The 13,442-nt window shown below is 48.1% G+C and overlaps 2 protein-coding genes across 5 annotated transcripts in view; one reads left to right on the top strand and one right to left on the bottom strand.

The window, feature by feature from the left end:
- The window catches only part of CCDC18 (coiled-coil domain containing 18), a 47,579-nt gene extending 35,965 nt beyond the window's left edge, over positions 1 to 11,614 (bottom strand). The window contains exons 1-7 of one of the 4 annotated variants that reach the window (XM_069967696.1): positions 11,286 to 11,614; positions 9,551 to 9,667; positions 8,620 to 8,755; positions 7,792 to 7,971; positions 6,994 to 7,091; positions 5,521 to 5,649; positions 4,060 to 4,156 (exon numbers count right to left, since the gene is read on the bottom strand). In XM_069967696.1, coding sequence (XP_069823797.1) covers positions 4,060 to 4,156; positions 5,521 to 5,649; positions 6,994 to 7,091; positions 7,792 to 7,971; positions 8,620 to 8,755; positions 9,551 to 9,651 — 741 coding nt within the window. In that variant the 5' untranslated portion in view covers positions 9,652 to 9,667; positions 11,286 to 11,614. Of the gene's footprint in view, positions 1 to 4,059; positions 4,157 to 5,520; positions 5,650 to 6,993; positions 7,092 to 7,791; positions 7,972 to 8,619; positions 8,756 to 9,550; positions 9,668 to 11,026; positions 11,234 to 11,285 lie in introns of those variants that run through there. The other 3 variants (XM_069967694.1, XM_069967697.1, XM_069967698.1) reach the window with 3 other exon arrangements.
- Positions 11,447 to 13,442, top strand: part of TMED5 (transmembrane p24 trafficking protein 5) — a 12,718-nt gene continuing 10,722 nt past the window's right edge. Inside the window, exon 1 of the mRNA XM_069967699.1 lies at positions 11,447 to 11,958. Coding sequence (XP_069823800.1) covers positions 11,785 to 11,958 — 174 coding nt within the window. The 5' untranslated portion in view covers positions 11,447 to 11,784. The remainder of the gene's footprint in view (positions 11,959 to 13,442) is intronic.

Below are 13,442 nucleotides of genomic sequence, written 5' to 3'. Positions count from 1 at the left end.
GTCCTGCAGGAAGTGGTGCTCTCTGCTGCCACCTCTGTCCATGTCAGGAACTGTCCAGAGCAGCAGCAAATCCCCACAGACTCTCCAGGCTGGAAAAAATACTTCTGGCAGGACATAAAGCATCTGATAAGTATGAGAAGACTTGAGATTTTTTAAATAGAAGTATATTACAAATCTCTGCCACTTTCTGGAACCAGTTGATTTGAAAAAAATAAAATAAATTCAAGATTTTGGTGAACAACCCCTTTAAGGTGGTTGTTCCCAGAGGTTCGCTCACAGGCAGTGAACTGACACAGCCCCATGCACTTCTCCCCAGGGCCGGCCTTTGGGGTGTGCGACCTGTGCGGTTGCACAGGGCGCATCACTCCTGGCCAGCTGGGGGGCGCTCTGGCAGACAGCTGCACATCTAACTGCTCTGGCAGACAGACGTTCTATCTGTCTGCCATAGCGCCCCCCTAGCTGTCCGCTCACCCTCCGAGCACAGTGGTTGTTTTGGGGCGCTCCTAAAGACAGTTCCCGGTAAGTCCCGGTAAGCCCCGCCTCCCGCCGATAAGCCCCGCCCCGGTGCGTACCGTGAATACGGCCTCTCTCCTTGCAGAGTGCACTCTCCTTGAAGTGTGGCCATGAGATTATCTGGGTCCCCCTCACCATGTCATCCTCTGTGCCTCCTCCTGTCTCCTTCCAGACCCCCATCAGCATCTCCACCTTACCGACCTCCATAGTGTTATGTGGACACTGATGTGGTTGGGGATCTCAGACATTAGGAGGATTGTACAGCATTAGAGAAACATGGCTGCTTTCCTCCAGCACACAGCGCCACCCCTGTGCACAGGTGACACCAGGTATTGCAGCTCCCTCCAGTCTCTTCTCTGGGGCTGAGCTGCAATACCACAAACAACCTGGAGCGGTGCTGTTTTATTTTTAAGCACATTAAATGAAATCCTTCGATGTTTCTCACAGCTGAGGGTTTGCTACGAGTACGTGTACACTATTCCCTGACAGACAGCAGAGATACTGGAAAGAACTGCAACTATTAGAGAGTTCCAGAACTTTTCATACAATAATCTCTTTAATTCCCCTCTGACCTCGGGAGTCTTTGCCGCAGTCACTCGTGACCCCTCGGTGACTCTCCATTTGGAGTCATCTTCCTGTACGGCGGTGGCGGCTCCCAGGAGCTGAGGTACCGAGTAGCCAGGACGGTTCCCAGAGGAGCCATGAGGGGGCGATACTGAGAGCTCGCTGATTGGTCACCAGGAGCGGCGTTCTCCAAGGCCTGATGATAGACATGGAGGTCACGCAGCGCCGTTTCTAGGTTACGGGCTCTCTGTGTTATGGCGGGAGTCTGTGCGCCATGTTATCCTGTATGTGCTGAAGCCACAACGTGTCTGCTGTGGTGCTGATACAGTATCTTATACTCAGTATGATGGAGGTCACCCAGCTTTCCCAGTATCTTGTAGTCAGTATGATGGAGGTCACCCAGCTTTCCCAGTATCTTGTAGTCAGTATGATGGAGGTCACCCAGCTTTCCCAGTATCTTGTAGCCAGTATGATGGAGGTCACCCAGCTTTCCCAGTATCTTATACTTAGTATGATGGAGGTCACACAGCTTTCCCAGTATCTTGTAGTAAGTATGATGGAGGTCACCCAGCTTTCCCAGCATCTTATACTCAGTATGATGGAGGTCACCCAGCTTTCCCAGCATCTTATACTCAGTATGATGGAGGTCACCCAGCTTTCCCAGTATCTTATACTCAGTATGATGGAGGTCACCCAGCTTTCCCAGCATCTTATACTCAGTATGATGGAGGTCACCCAGCTTTCCCAGTATCTTGTAGTCAGTATGATAGAGGTCAACCAGCTTTCCTAGCATCTTGTAGTAAGTATGATGGAGGTCACCCAGCTTTTCCAGCATCCTATAGTCAGTATGATGAAGGTCACCCAGCTTTCCCAGTATCTTGTAGTAAGTATGATGGAGGTCACAGAGCTTTCCTAGTATCTTATACTCAGTATGATGGAGGTTACCCAGCTTTCCCAGTATCTTGTAGTCAGTATGATGGAGGTCACCCAGCTTTCCCAGTATCTTATACTTAGTATGATGGAGGTCACACAGCTTTCCCTGCATCTTATACTCAGTATAATGGAGGTCATCAGCTTTCCAGCATCCTGTAGTCAGTATCATAGAGATGACCTAGCTTTCCCAGCATCTTATACTCAGTATGATGGAGGTCACCAGCTTTCCCACCATCTTATACTCAGTATGATGGAGGTCACCAGCTTTCCAGTATCTTGTAGTCAGTATGATAGAGGTCAACCAGCTTTCCTAGCATCTTGTAGTAAGTATGATGGAGGTCACCCAGCTTTCCTAGCATCTTGTAGTAAGTATGATGGAGGTCACCCAGCTTTCCCAGCATCTTATACTCAGTATGATGGAGGTCACCAGCTTTCCCAGTATCTTATACTCAGTATGATGGAGGTCACCAGCTTTCCAGTATCTTGTAGTCAGTATGATAGAGGTCAACCAGCTTTCCTAGCATCTTGTAGTAAGTATGATGGAGGTCACCCAGCTTTCCTAGCATCTTGTAGTAAGTATGATGGAGGTCACCCAGCTTTTCCAGCATCCTATAGTCAGTATGATGAAGGTCACCCAGCTTTCCCAGTATCTTGTAGTAAGTATGATGGAGGTCACCGAGCTTTCCTAGTATCTTATACTCAGTATGATGGAGGTCACCCAGCTTTCCAGCATCTTGTAGTCAGTATGATGGAGGTCACCCAGATTTCCCAGTCTCTCATACTCAGTATGATGGAGGTCACACAGTTTTCCCACCATCTTATACTCAGTATGATGGAGGTCACCCAGCTTTCCCAGTATCTTGTAGTCAGTATGATAGAGGTCTCACAGCTTTCCCAGCATCTTGTAGTCAGTATGATGGAGGTCACCCAGCTTTCCCAGTATCCTGTACTCAGTATGATGAGGGTTACCCAGCTTTCCCAGTATCTTGTATTAAGTATGATGGAGGTTACCCAGCTTTCCCAGTATCTTATACTCAGTAAGATGGGGGTCACCAGCTTTCCCAGCACCCTGTAGTCAGTATGATGAAGGTCACCCAGCTTTCCTAGCATCTTGTAGTAAGTATGATTGAGGTTACCTAGCTTTCCTAGTATCTTATACTCAGTAAGATGGGGGTCACCAGCTTTCCCAGCACCCTGTAGTCAGTATGATAGAGGTCACACAGCTTTCCTAGCATCTTGTATAGTACTCAGTATGATAGAGGTCACCCAGCTAGATAGATACTGTAGATTGATAGGTAGATACCTAGATAGATAGATATAGAGATACAAAGAGAGATAGATAGATAGTCTATGTTACTATTGGGGATATCAACAGGGGGGCGCCAAAAGAAAGTTTCGCACAGGGCGCCATCTACCCTAAGGCCGGCCCTGCTTCTCCCTGCAGACTGTCAGCAGAGCTGGGCATATACTGTAAATGTCACATGCTGGAAACACCACGTCTGCATGCAATGGTCAATCCTATTACCCCAAAAGAAGGTAATGGGGTACTCCAGCCGGGACCCCTTTTCTCACATTCCCCAGGGAGGGGTGGACTGGTCCCCAGTCGCTTCCTGGTCTGAGATGTGACATTGGCAGGTCCGCTAACCCATTCAGCAGCAGAGACAGGACACTACTACAGCCGCTGAATGGCGGAGCGGACCTGCCCACGTTATGTCTTAAGAGACCAGAGCAACAGGATGCAGGCGGCAGTGCTGGAGCCAGGGAGGTAAGTAGATGGTATTCCCCTACCCCCTATTCACCTATTTTCACCTACCCCCTCCTTGGCCATTGTGAAAAAAGGGGTCCCAGACGTAGTACCCCTTCAAAATGGAAGTTTTTCCTACTGTCCCTACAAACACAAAGGTTAAAGTTACTTCAGCTTTGGAGAAAGAATAGAGCGGTGACCCCCAGCAGAAACAAAACTACAACTCCCAGCAAGCTGTGTGTGTGAGGACATGCATGGAGTTGTACAGGTTGGGGGTCAGTGATGGTGCAGACGTGGTCTCTTACCGCCTCCATCTTCTCGGCCACGTTCCTCTTGTACTGCTGGAAGGCCCGGGTCAGCTCCTCAGCGTTCAGCAGCGCTTCGTTTCTTTGTTTCTCGGCCCTGACATGAATATTCGGTGTTACTGACATGGTATACGGTTATTATACTATAGCTTATTATACGCTGCACTCTTCACCCTGCACATTACGAGAACCATTGGGTTAGTCACTTTCTTGAACTTAGCGTGAACGGATTAGGATGTTATAAAAGCGCGCACCTGCCGACCCCGCGTACCTAACGTTACACAGAGAGGCTGCTCATCCCATCCTAGGAGACTTTTCCCAATCTAATCTCACAGTGGCAGATCTGCTTTAAGGTGGCTTATGTGTTGAGTAACGGGATCACCATTCACTTTGGCTCCAAATATGTTAATCCCCTTAGGTGCATCAGCCTGCGCAGCAAGTTTAGAGAACATGGCTGCTGCCTCCTATACATCACCTTCCCCAGTGATTCACCTTGTGTGGACCGATATCAGGGTATCCCATAAGGCTGTGCGCCCCAACCAGTAGTAATCCCCAGGCGGTGCCCCTTCAGCTGGTGCCAAACTACAACTCCCATCCACCATAGTTTAAAGGGGTGCTCCAGCAGAAATCTTTTTCTTTCAAATAAACCGATTTCAGAAAATTATACAGATTTGTAATTTACTTCTATGTAAAAATCTCCAGTATTCCCATACTTATCAGCTGCTGTATGTACTGCAGGAAGTGGATAAAACAGATAGGTATGATGGAGGTGAAGGGTATGATGAAGGTTGTAGCCATAAAACAGCTGGGCATGATGGGAGTTGTAGTCAGAAAACAGCTGCGGAGCCCCAGGGTGGAGGGTCCAGTATTAAAGGGTTACTCCGGTGAAAATGCAGCTGCTGTATGTCCTGCAGGAAGTGGTGTATTCTCTCCAGTCTGACACAGCGCTCTCTGCTGCCACCTATGTCCATGTCAGGAACTGTCCAGAGCAGCAGCAAATCCCCATAGAAAACCTCTCCTGCTCTTTTAAATAGAAGTAAATTACAAAGCTCTATAACTTTCTGACATCAGTTACATTAAAAGAAAAAAAATTTGGTGAAGTACTGGATGACTGGAGATTTTTTTTTTTTTTAAATAGAAGTAAATTAAAAATCTTTATAACTTTCTGAAACCAGTTGATTCAAAAGAAAAAGATTTACACTGGACTACCCCTTTAATGCTGGACCCCCCACCCTGGGGCTCCCCAGCTGTTATATAACTACAACCTCCATCATGCCAATGACAGGAGTTCTAGTTCTGCAAAAGCTGGAGATAAACAGATAGAGGATGTTATGGTGAATGGATGCAGGGCGCTTGGTAACCTTACGTTTCCTTATAGCCCCTGTAGGAGTCTGGTCACACAGCGGGATCCTATGGGGGTCTGGGATACGGTAAGTATTGGATGTAACCCTCTCCGCTCACCTCTTACATTTCTTATTACACTCGTACAGCTCCACCTTCAGCTTTTTCATTTCCTCTCTAACTTTCAGTAAGACTTGTTCTTTTTCTGCCATTTTTTGGACGGTTTCAGCTAATTTATCTTCAACAATTCTGAAAACAACATTAAGGAGTCATGGAGTCATGTAAGCAATACAAGGTGTACGACCAGCTGGGGTCTGACCCCTGGCAGCCATGCTGTCTATCAGTACAATAGGGGCACATCCCCTCGGGCAGGTATTGGGCACCATGTGCAGGGGTGATCTTGCCCGTACACAATGATCTTGACATGCACCCCCCCCCTCGTCTTGGAGGGTATACTACTTAGACTAGCATAGGCAGGACCTTTCCTGCTCCCCAGACAACCCCTTTAAAGTGTACCTGTCATGTAAATGTCACTAAGAAATCAAATATTAAATAGTACAGGTGATTTTAAGAAACTCTGTAATAGGTTTTAATAAGCAAAAGAGTTTTCTTCTGTGCTCAGAAAGCTGTTTTCCTACCTCCCCCCCTCACTTCAGAAGAAGCAGGATTTGTTTCCATTATTCCCTATGGAGGGGGGAGGGGCTGAGAGGGATGAGGAGCACGGTGAGAAGAAAAGGCAGCCCTGCACAGCAAATCATCCTGCAATCTTCTCCCACCAAGCTACCAGATAAGCCCAGGCAGTCTCCAAACTGTACAGCGGCTTGTCTCCCTGCTCGCTCATCACCCTCGGGCCCTCCAAAGGTTACAATGGACACAGCAGAACTCGTTTTCACTTTGCGCCTCTGTAATGAAGATGGCTTTGCCTGATAATGCACAAATAAGAAGGGGGGGGGGGGGGGGGGCTGGGAAACAGATTTTTGAGTACAGAAAAAGGCTTTTTTTCCTAATAAAGCCTTTTACAGAGTTTATTAAAATTATCTGTACTATTGATTTTTACAAAAAAAAAAAAAAAATATATAATAATAATAATAATAATAATAATAAAATAATGACAGGCACACTTTAACGGGTGAAACAGATCACTGGGTAAGGGGTGAGAACAGCAGCCATTTACCGCTCTCCTATTATACTAAGGGGGCAAAAAAACTAAATAACTAATTGGCAACTCTTCACACTCTGGTAACATTTCTTATGTTAGGCCCCGTTCCCACTGAGCAAAGGTAGCGGAATTCCGCGACGGAATTGTCTGCCGCGGAATGCCGTTAGCCTCCCGCTCATAATGGGAGTCTATGGGAGGCGCGCGCTCCTGCTCTGTACGCGCTGAAGAATGAACATGTTCATTCTTCAGCGGGGACAGGGCAGGAGCGCGTGCCTCCCATAGACTCCCATTATGAGCGGGAGGCTAACGGCATTCCGCGGCAGACAATTCCGTTGCGGAATTCCGCTACCTTTGCTCAGTGGGAAAGGGGCCTTATAGATGAGACTGAGGGGATGACTACATGATCAGTGACTGAAGACTAACAGGGCCATTACCTCAGCGCTCGCTCTTGTGCCTCAGATTCGGCTTCCAAGCTGGCGAGCTGGTCCTCAAGCTCCGGGATCCTGGATGAGCGAGACCCATAAGGACGGACCTGAAAAGCATCAAGAACCATGGAGACAGATTACACACAGGTTTTACATCAGTGATCTGTACAATCTGCACCGCATGGCGGTCATAGGAGGTGGCTGAATGTGGGGGCTACAGGGGTTACCCCACAATCTAAACTCCTCCCCAATCCATAGGAATGAGAATAACGAGCTGATTTGAGTCCGACCACTGGGACCCCATTCCCAAGGAGAGGCAATATGTCCCCCAGAATGACAGGCACTGCAGATAACTTGTCTCGCCATATCTCATACAACAGAGCTCATGCTTAAAGGGGTTCTCCAGCCTTATGGAACTGATGACTAATGTTAAGCGGCGAACCTGTCAAAATATTTGGGTTCAGCAAAGTCATTCGGACCAGAAGACTCAGCGTTTGATTCCTCATGGCTGCAGAAGTTGGATGTCTATGGCCTAAGTGACCGTATCCAGGTTTTCCAGGCAGCCCTTGGGCGGCATCCAACGTCTTCAGCCACCGGTAATCAAATGCCGATTGTTCAGGTTCGGATAAGATTGCGGAATAACATTATTCAGGATAAGATTCCTGACTGCGAGCATTTTGACAGGTTTGTTCCACACGAGTGATGACCTGTTGTCGAGATCCACCATCAATATCAGATCATTGGGGTCTCTCTCCTAATACCCCCAGCACATCAGCATCGCTCCGTATAATGAAGCAGAACACTTACACCGCACGGCGGCCTGGACGGCGGCTGGGACTTGCACTTTGTGAGTCCGAGCTGCCCAGACTCCAGTCTGTTCCGGAGCGAGTGGTTTTGTGATGTCAGAGCTGCATTCTGTTCCTGAAGAGTAAGAAGTCGTTCCCTCAGCTTCTGGTTCTCCTGTTCTACATCTCTCAGTGATCCGGCCTGCAATGAAAAAAAAACCTAATTTATATATCTGTAGCTTTAAAGCAGAATTCCAGTGATTTTCTTTCCCTTTCAAATAAATTGGTGTCAGAAAGTGCCAGAGATTTGTAATTTACTTCTATTAAAAATCTCCAGTCTCCCAGTACTTATCAGCTGCTGCATGTCCTGCAGGAAGTGGTGTATGACACAGTGCTCTCTGCTGCCACCTCTGTCCATGTCAGAAACTGTCCAGAGCAGGAGAGATTTTCTATGGGGATTTGCTGCTGCTCTGGACAGTTCCTGACATGGACAGAGGTGGCAGCAGAGAGCACTGTGTCACACTGGAGAGAATTCACCACTTTCTGTAGGACATGCAGCAGCTGATAAGTACTGGAAGACTGGAGATTTTTTTAATAGATGTAAATTACAATTCTTTATAACTTTCTGATACCAGGTCTCCAGCTGATGAACTACAACTCCCAGTATGCCCAGACAGCTAAAAGCAACAGCTGGACAACACTGCACCCGATACATCTATAATAAGATCTGCATATAACACTGGTGTAAGCAACAAACATCCCACAACCTATTCTATGTGTTGTATTCTTCTATGGGCCGGTCAGATGACATGCTGCCCCCACCTCCTCTGTGTCTCTCCATTGTACACACCTTATGACCCGTCCTGAGGGATTCCCTGCCGCCGCTCGGATACATGGCGTTCCTCTGTTTAGTGGCACAGGGATCGGGCTGCAGATCCTCCAGCGTCAGGCCCAGGGGCGCTCTGCTCAGGGAGTGATCAGCGTCACTGGGGCAACAAAACACCAGGTCACATGATGAGAGAACCGACACTATGGAGAATATAAACTCCTCAGCTGTGATTATAAAGCCCGGAGGACCCCACAAGGCTGAGAGACTGACCAGAGGAGGACAAGTCACCATGCAGGGCCCCATACACAGCGAGCTGCCATGTCCTGTGTGATCTGACCGCTCTGCGGGACCCATACACAGCGAGCTGCCATGTCCTGTGTGATCTGACCGCTCTGCAGGGCCCCATACATGTCCTGTGTGATCTGACCGCTCTGCGGGGCCCATACACAGCGAGCTGCCATGTCCTGTGTGATCTGACCGCTCTGCGGGGCCCATACACAGCGAGCTGCCATGTCCTGTGTGATCTGACCGCTCTGCGGGGCCCATACACAGCGAGCTGCCATGTCCTGTGTGATCTGACTGCTCTGCAGGGCCCATACACAGCAAGCTGCCATGTCCTGTGTGATCTGACTGCTCTGCAGGGCCCATACACAGCGAGCTGCCATGTCCTGTGTGATCTGTCCGCTCTGCGGGGCCCATACACAGCGAGCTGCCATGTCCTGTGTGATGTGACTCCTTTCTATCATAGACAGCAGGAAGGTTTTCAGCAGTTTGCTTTACAGCAGCTCTTCTGTGGGATCAGACTGGACAGGCTAGACCTCCCTCCCCCCCCCTTTAATAACCCTGCTCCCGGTCATCCTTCCTTGGACACTATTGATTGGTACTGACCACTACATACCAGGGACCCCACAAGACCGGACGCTCTGGAGCTGATCAGTCCCCCCCCACAGACCTGTACAGCTGATCGTCTCTATCACACAACGTCCCGTCTCCTCTCAGGTTCTTCGTTACATTCAGTCGTTTCTTCTGATTTCCTGACGCATCGGATTCCATCTCACCGGGATTCTCTCTATAGAAGACAATGATAAATCTATAAGAGAACCTCTCCACCGCCCATTACTAACATATACTGATGGCATGTGCACCAGACCACCAGGGATCAGTCTGCTGAACTACAGCAACTACTGACCCCTGAGTGCTGGCGAGCCGAGATACTGACCACATCACTGACCACCAGATACCAGGACCAGCAGCTCCAGCACATGGCACTGACCACCAGATACCAGGACCAGCATCTCCAGCACATGGCACTGACCACCAGATACCAGGACCAGCAGCTCCAGCACATGGCACTGACCACCAGATACCAGGACCAGCATCTCCAGCACATGGCACTGACCACCAGATACCAGGACCAGCAGCTCCAGCACATGGCACTGACCACCAGATACCAGGACCAGCAGCTCCAGCACATGGCACTGACCACCAGATACCAGCACATGGCACTGACCTCCAGATACCAGGACCAGCAGCTCCAGCACATGGCACTGACCACCAGATACCAGGACCAGCACATGGCACTGACCACCAGATACCAGGACCAGCATCTCCAGCACATGGCACTGACCACCAGATACCAGGACCAGCAGCTCCAGCACATGGCACTGACCACCAGATACCAGGACCAGCATCTCCAGCACATGGCACTGACCACCAGATACCAGGACCAGCAGCTCCAGCACATGGCACTGACCACCAGATACCAGGACCAGCATCTCCAGCACATGGCACTGACCACCAGATACCAGGACCAGCATCTCCAGCACATGGCACTGACCACCAGATACCAGGACCAGCATCTCCAGCACATGGCACTGACCACCAGATACCAGGACCAGCAGCTCCAGCACCTGGAACTGACCACCAGGGATCTACCAGTGAGTGTCCCACAGACCAGTCCTGAGGAGTCACTGACCCCTCACCCCTTGGTCCAGCACTCGGGGTACTACAACTCCCAGCATGCTGTGCAACTACTTCACACACAGACACCCTCCCCCCACACCTGTCAGCCTAGCCCTGTTGCAAAACTAGTTTCCAGCAGGAGAGCATGCTGGGAGTAGTAGTTTAGCAGCAGTGAGTCTCACACTATATTAGAGCATGCTGGGAGTTGTAGTCTTGCAGCAGTCAGTGAGTCTCACACTATATTAGGGCATGCTGGGAGTTGTAGTCTTGCAGCAGACAGTGAGTGTCACACTATATTAGGGCATGCTGGGAGTTGTAGTCTTGCAGCAGTCAGTCGGTCTTACACTATATTAGGGCATGCTGGGAGTTGTAGTCTTGCAGCAGTGAGTCTTACACTATATTAGGGCATGCTGGGAGTTGTAGTCTTGCAGCAGCAGCTGGGGGGACACTACACCACCTCACTCACCGTCCTCCATTCATCCGCTCGCCACATCTTGTCAGTAACTGCAACAACACAGTGAAGCCCCTCCCCAGCAGGCGGCCCCTCCCAAACGGCAGCTGACACTCTGAACGCTAATTGGCTGCAAACACATAACGTCACGCTCCCGCCTTTTTCTGAACAACCAATAACTGCCTAGACCGTTGCAGAGAGGGCGGAGCGACGCCGTGGGATCTCCGTGGAGACCATTCAATATTCCAGAACTTTATTGACTTAGGGAAGTTACCAGAGCAGAGTTTGTCGGAGTCGCCTTCCAATAATCGTCGGTCACGTGTACAGTGAAACTTCTCCTGTATACTGAGGCAGCGCGTGCGGGCGTCAGAGCGTGGTGCATGCTGGGACGTGTAGTCCTGACTGTGAACCGTAACCCACTTTGCTTATGATCTGATGAAGAGCCGGGGTTCCCGGTAGGAGACGTCAGAGTCTGGGGAGAAGGGGTTAATTCCTCCACAGCTGCGGGACCAGTATCGCTGACACTGCCAGTAGCGGAGACGCCACCGGTCATGCGGAAACTACATTTCCCACAATCCCACAGCCCTTTAAATCCCCCGTGTTGCCCGTTGTGTCCATTGGGTGGGGGATGGGCCGGGTGACAGGGTGAGGAGTAGTGCCCGCCCCCTGGGGGGCGCTGATCTCCGGAGACCTCCGCTGATTGGCCGCCGCTGCCTCTTCCGGGCACAGCCCACCCGCGGGAGACGAGTGCGGCACATGTAGCGGAGACCGGGATGGGGCGGGCGGCCGGCATCCTACTGCTCCTGGTCACACTGTGCGGCGTGCGGCGGGGATGCGGCTTCTCACAGTCTGTGGACAGCGACTTCACCTTCACCCTCCCGGCCGGGAACAGGGAATGTTTCTACCAGAGCATGAGGAGGGACGGCACCATGGAGATAGAGTACCAGGTGTGTATATATATATATATATATACACTGTATACACCCCCTATATACACTATATATATATACACTGTATACACCCCCTATATACACTATATATACAGGGAACAGGGAATGTTTCTACCAGAGCATGAGGAGGGACGGCACCATGGAGATAGAGTACCAGGTAGGTATATATATATATATATATATATATATATACACTATATACACCCCCTATATACACTGTATACACCCCCACATACATATATATATATATATATATATATACAGGGAACAGGGAATGTTTCTACCAGAGCATGAGGAGGGACGGCACCATGGAGATAGAGTACCAGGTATATACTATATACACCCCACATACATATATACACTATATACACCCCCACATACATATACACACTATATACACCCCACATACATATATATACTATATACACCCCACATACATATATATATATATACAGGGAATGTTTCTACCAGAGCATGAGGAAGGACGGCACCATGGAGATAGAGTACCAGGTATATATATATACACTATATACACCCCACATACATATATACACTATATATACTATATACACCCCCACATACATATATACACTATATATACTATATACACCCCCACATACATATATACACTATATATACAGGGAACAGGGAATGTTTCTACCAGAGCATGAGGAGGGACGGCACCATGGAGATAGAGTACCAGGTATATATATATACACTATATACACCCCACATACATATATATACTATATACACCCCCACATACATATATATATATACTATATACACCCCCACATACATATATATATACACTATATACACCCCACATACATATATATACTATATACACCCCCACATACATATATATATATATATATATATATATATATATATATATATATATATATATATATATATATATATATACAGGGAATGTTTCTACCAGAGCATGAGGAAGGACGGCACCATGGAGATAGAGTACCAGGTATATATATATATATATATATATATATATATATACACTATATACACCCCACATACATATATACACTATATACACCCCCACATACATATATATACTATATACACCCCACATACATATATATATACTATATACACCCCACATACATATATACACTATATACACCCCCACATACATATATACACTATATACACCCCCACATACATATATACACTATATACACCCCCACATACATATATACACTATATACACCCCCACATACATATATACTATATACACCCCACATACATATATACACTATATACACCCCCACATACATATATATATACACTATATACACCCCCACATACATATATATATACTATATACACCCCCACATACATATATATACACCCCATATACACCCCCACATATATATATATATACACTATATACACCCCCACATACATATATATATATACTATATACCCCCCCACATACATATATATACTATATACAC

Source organism: Dendropsophus ebraccatus, chromosome 4 (genome assembly GCF_027789765.1).
Source record: "Dendropsophus ebraccatus isolate aDenEbr1 chromosome 4, aDenEbr1.pat, whole genome shotgun sequence".
Classification (NCBI taxonomy): domain Eukaryota; kingdom Metazoa; phylum Chordata; class Amphibia; order Anura; family Hylidae; genus Dendropsophus; species Dendropsophus ebraccatus.
This window is presented reverse-complemented; position numbering and strand designations above follow the sequence as displayed.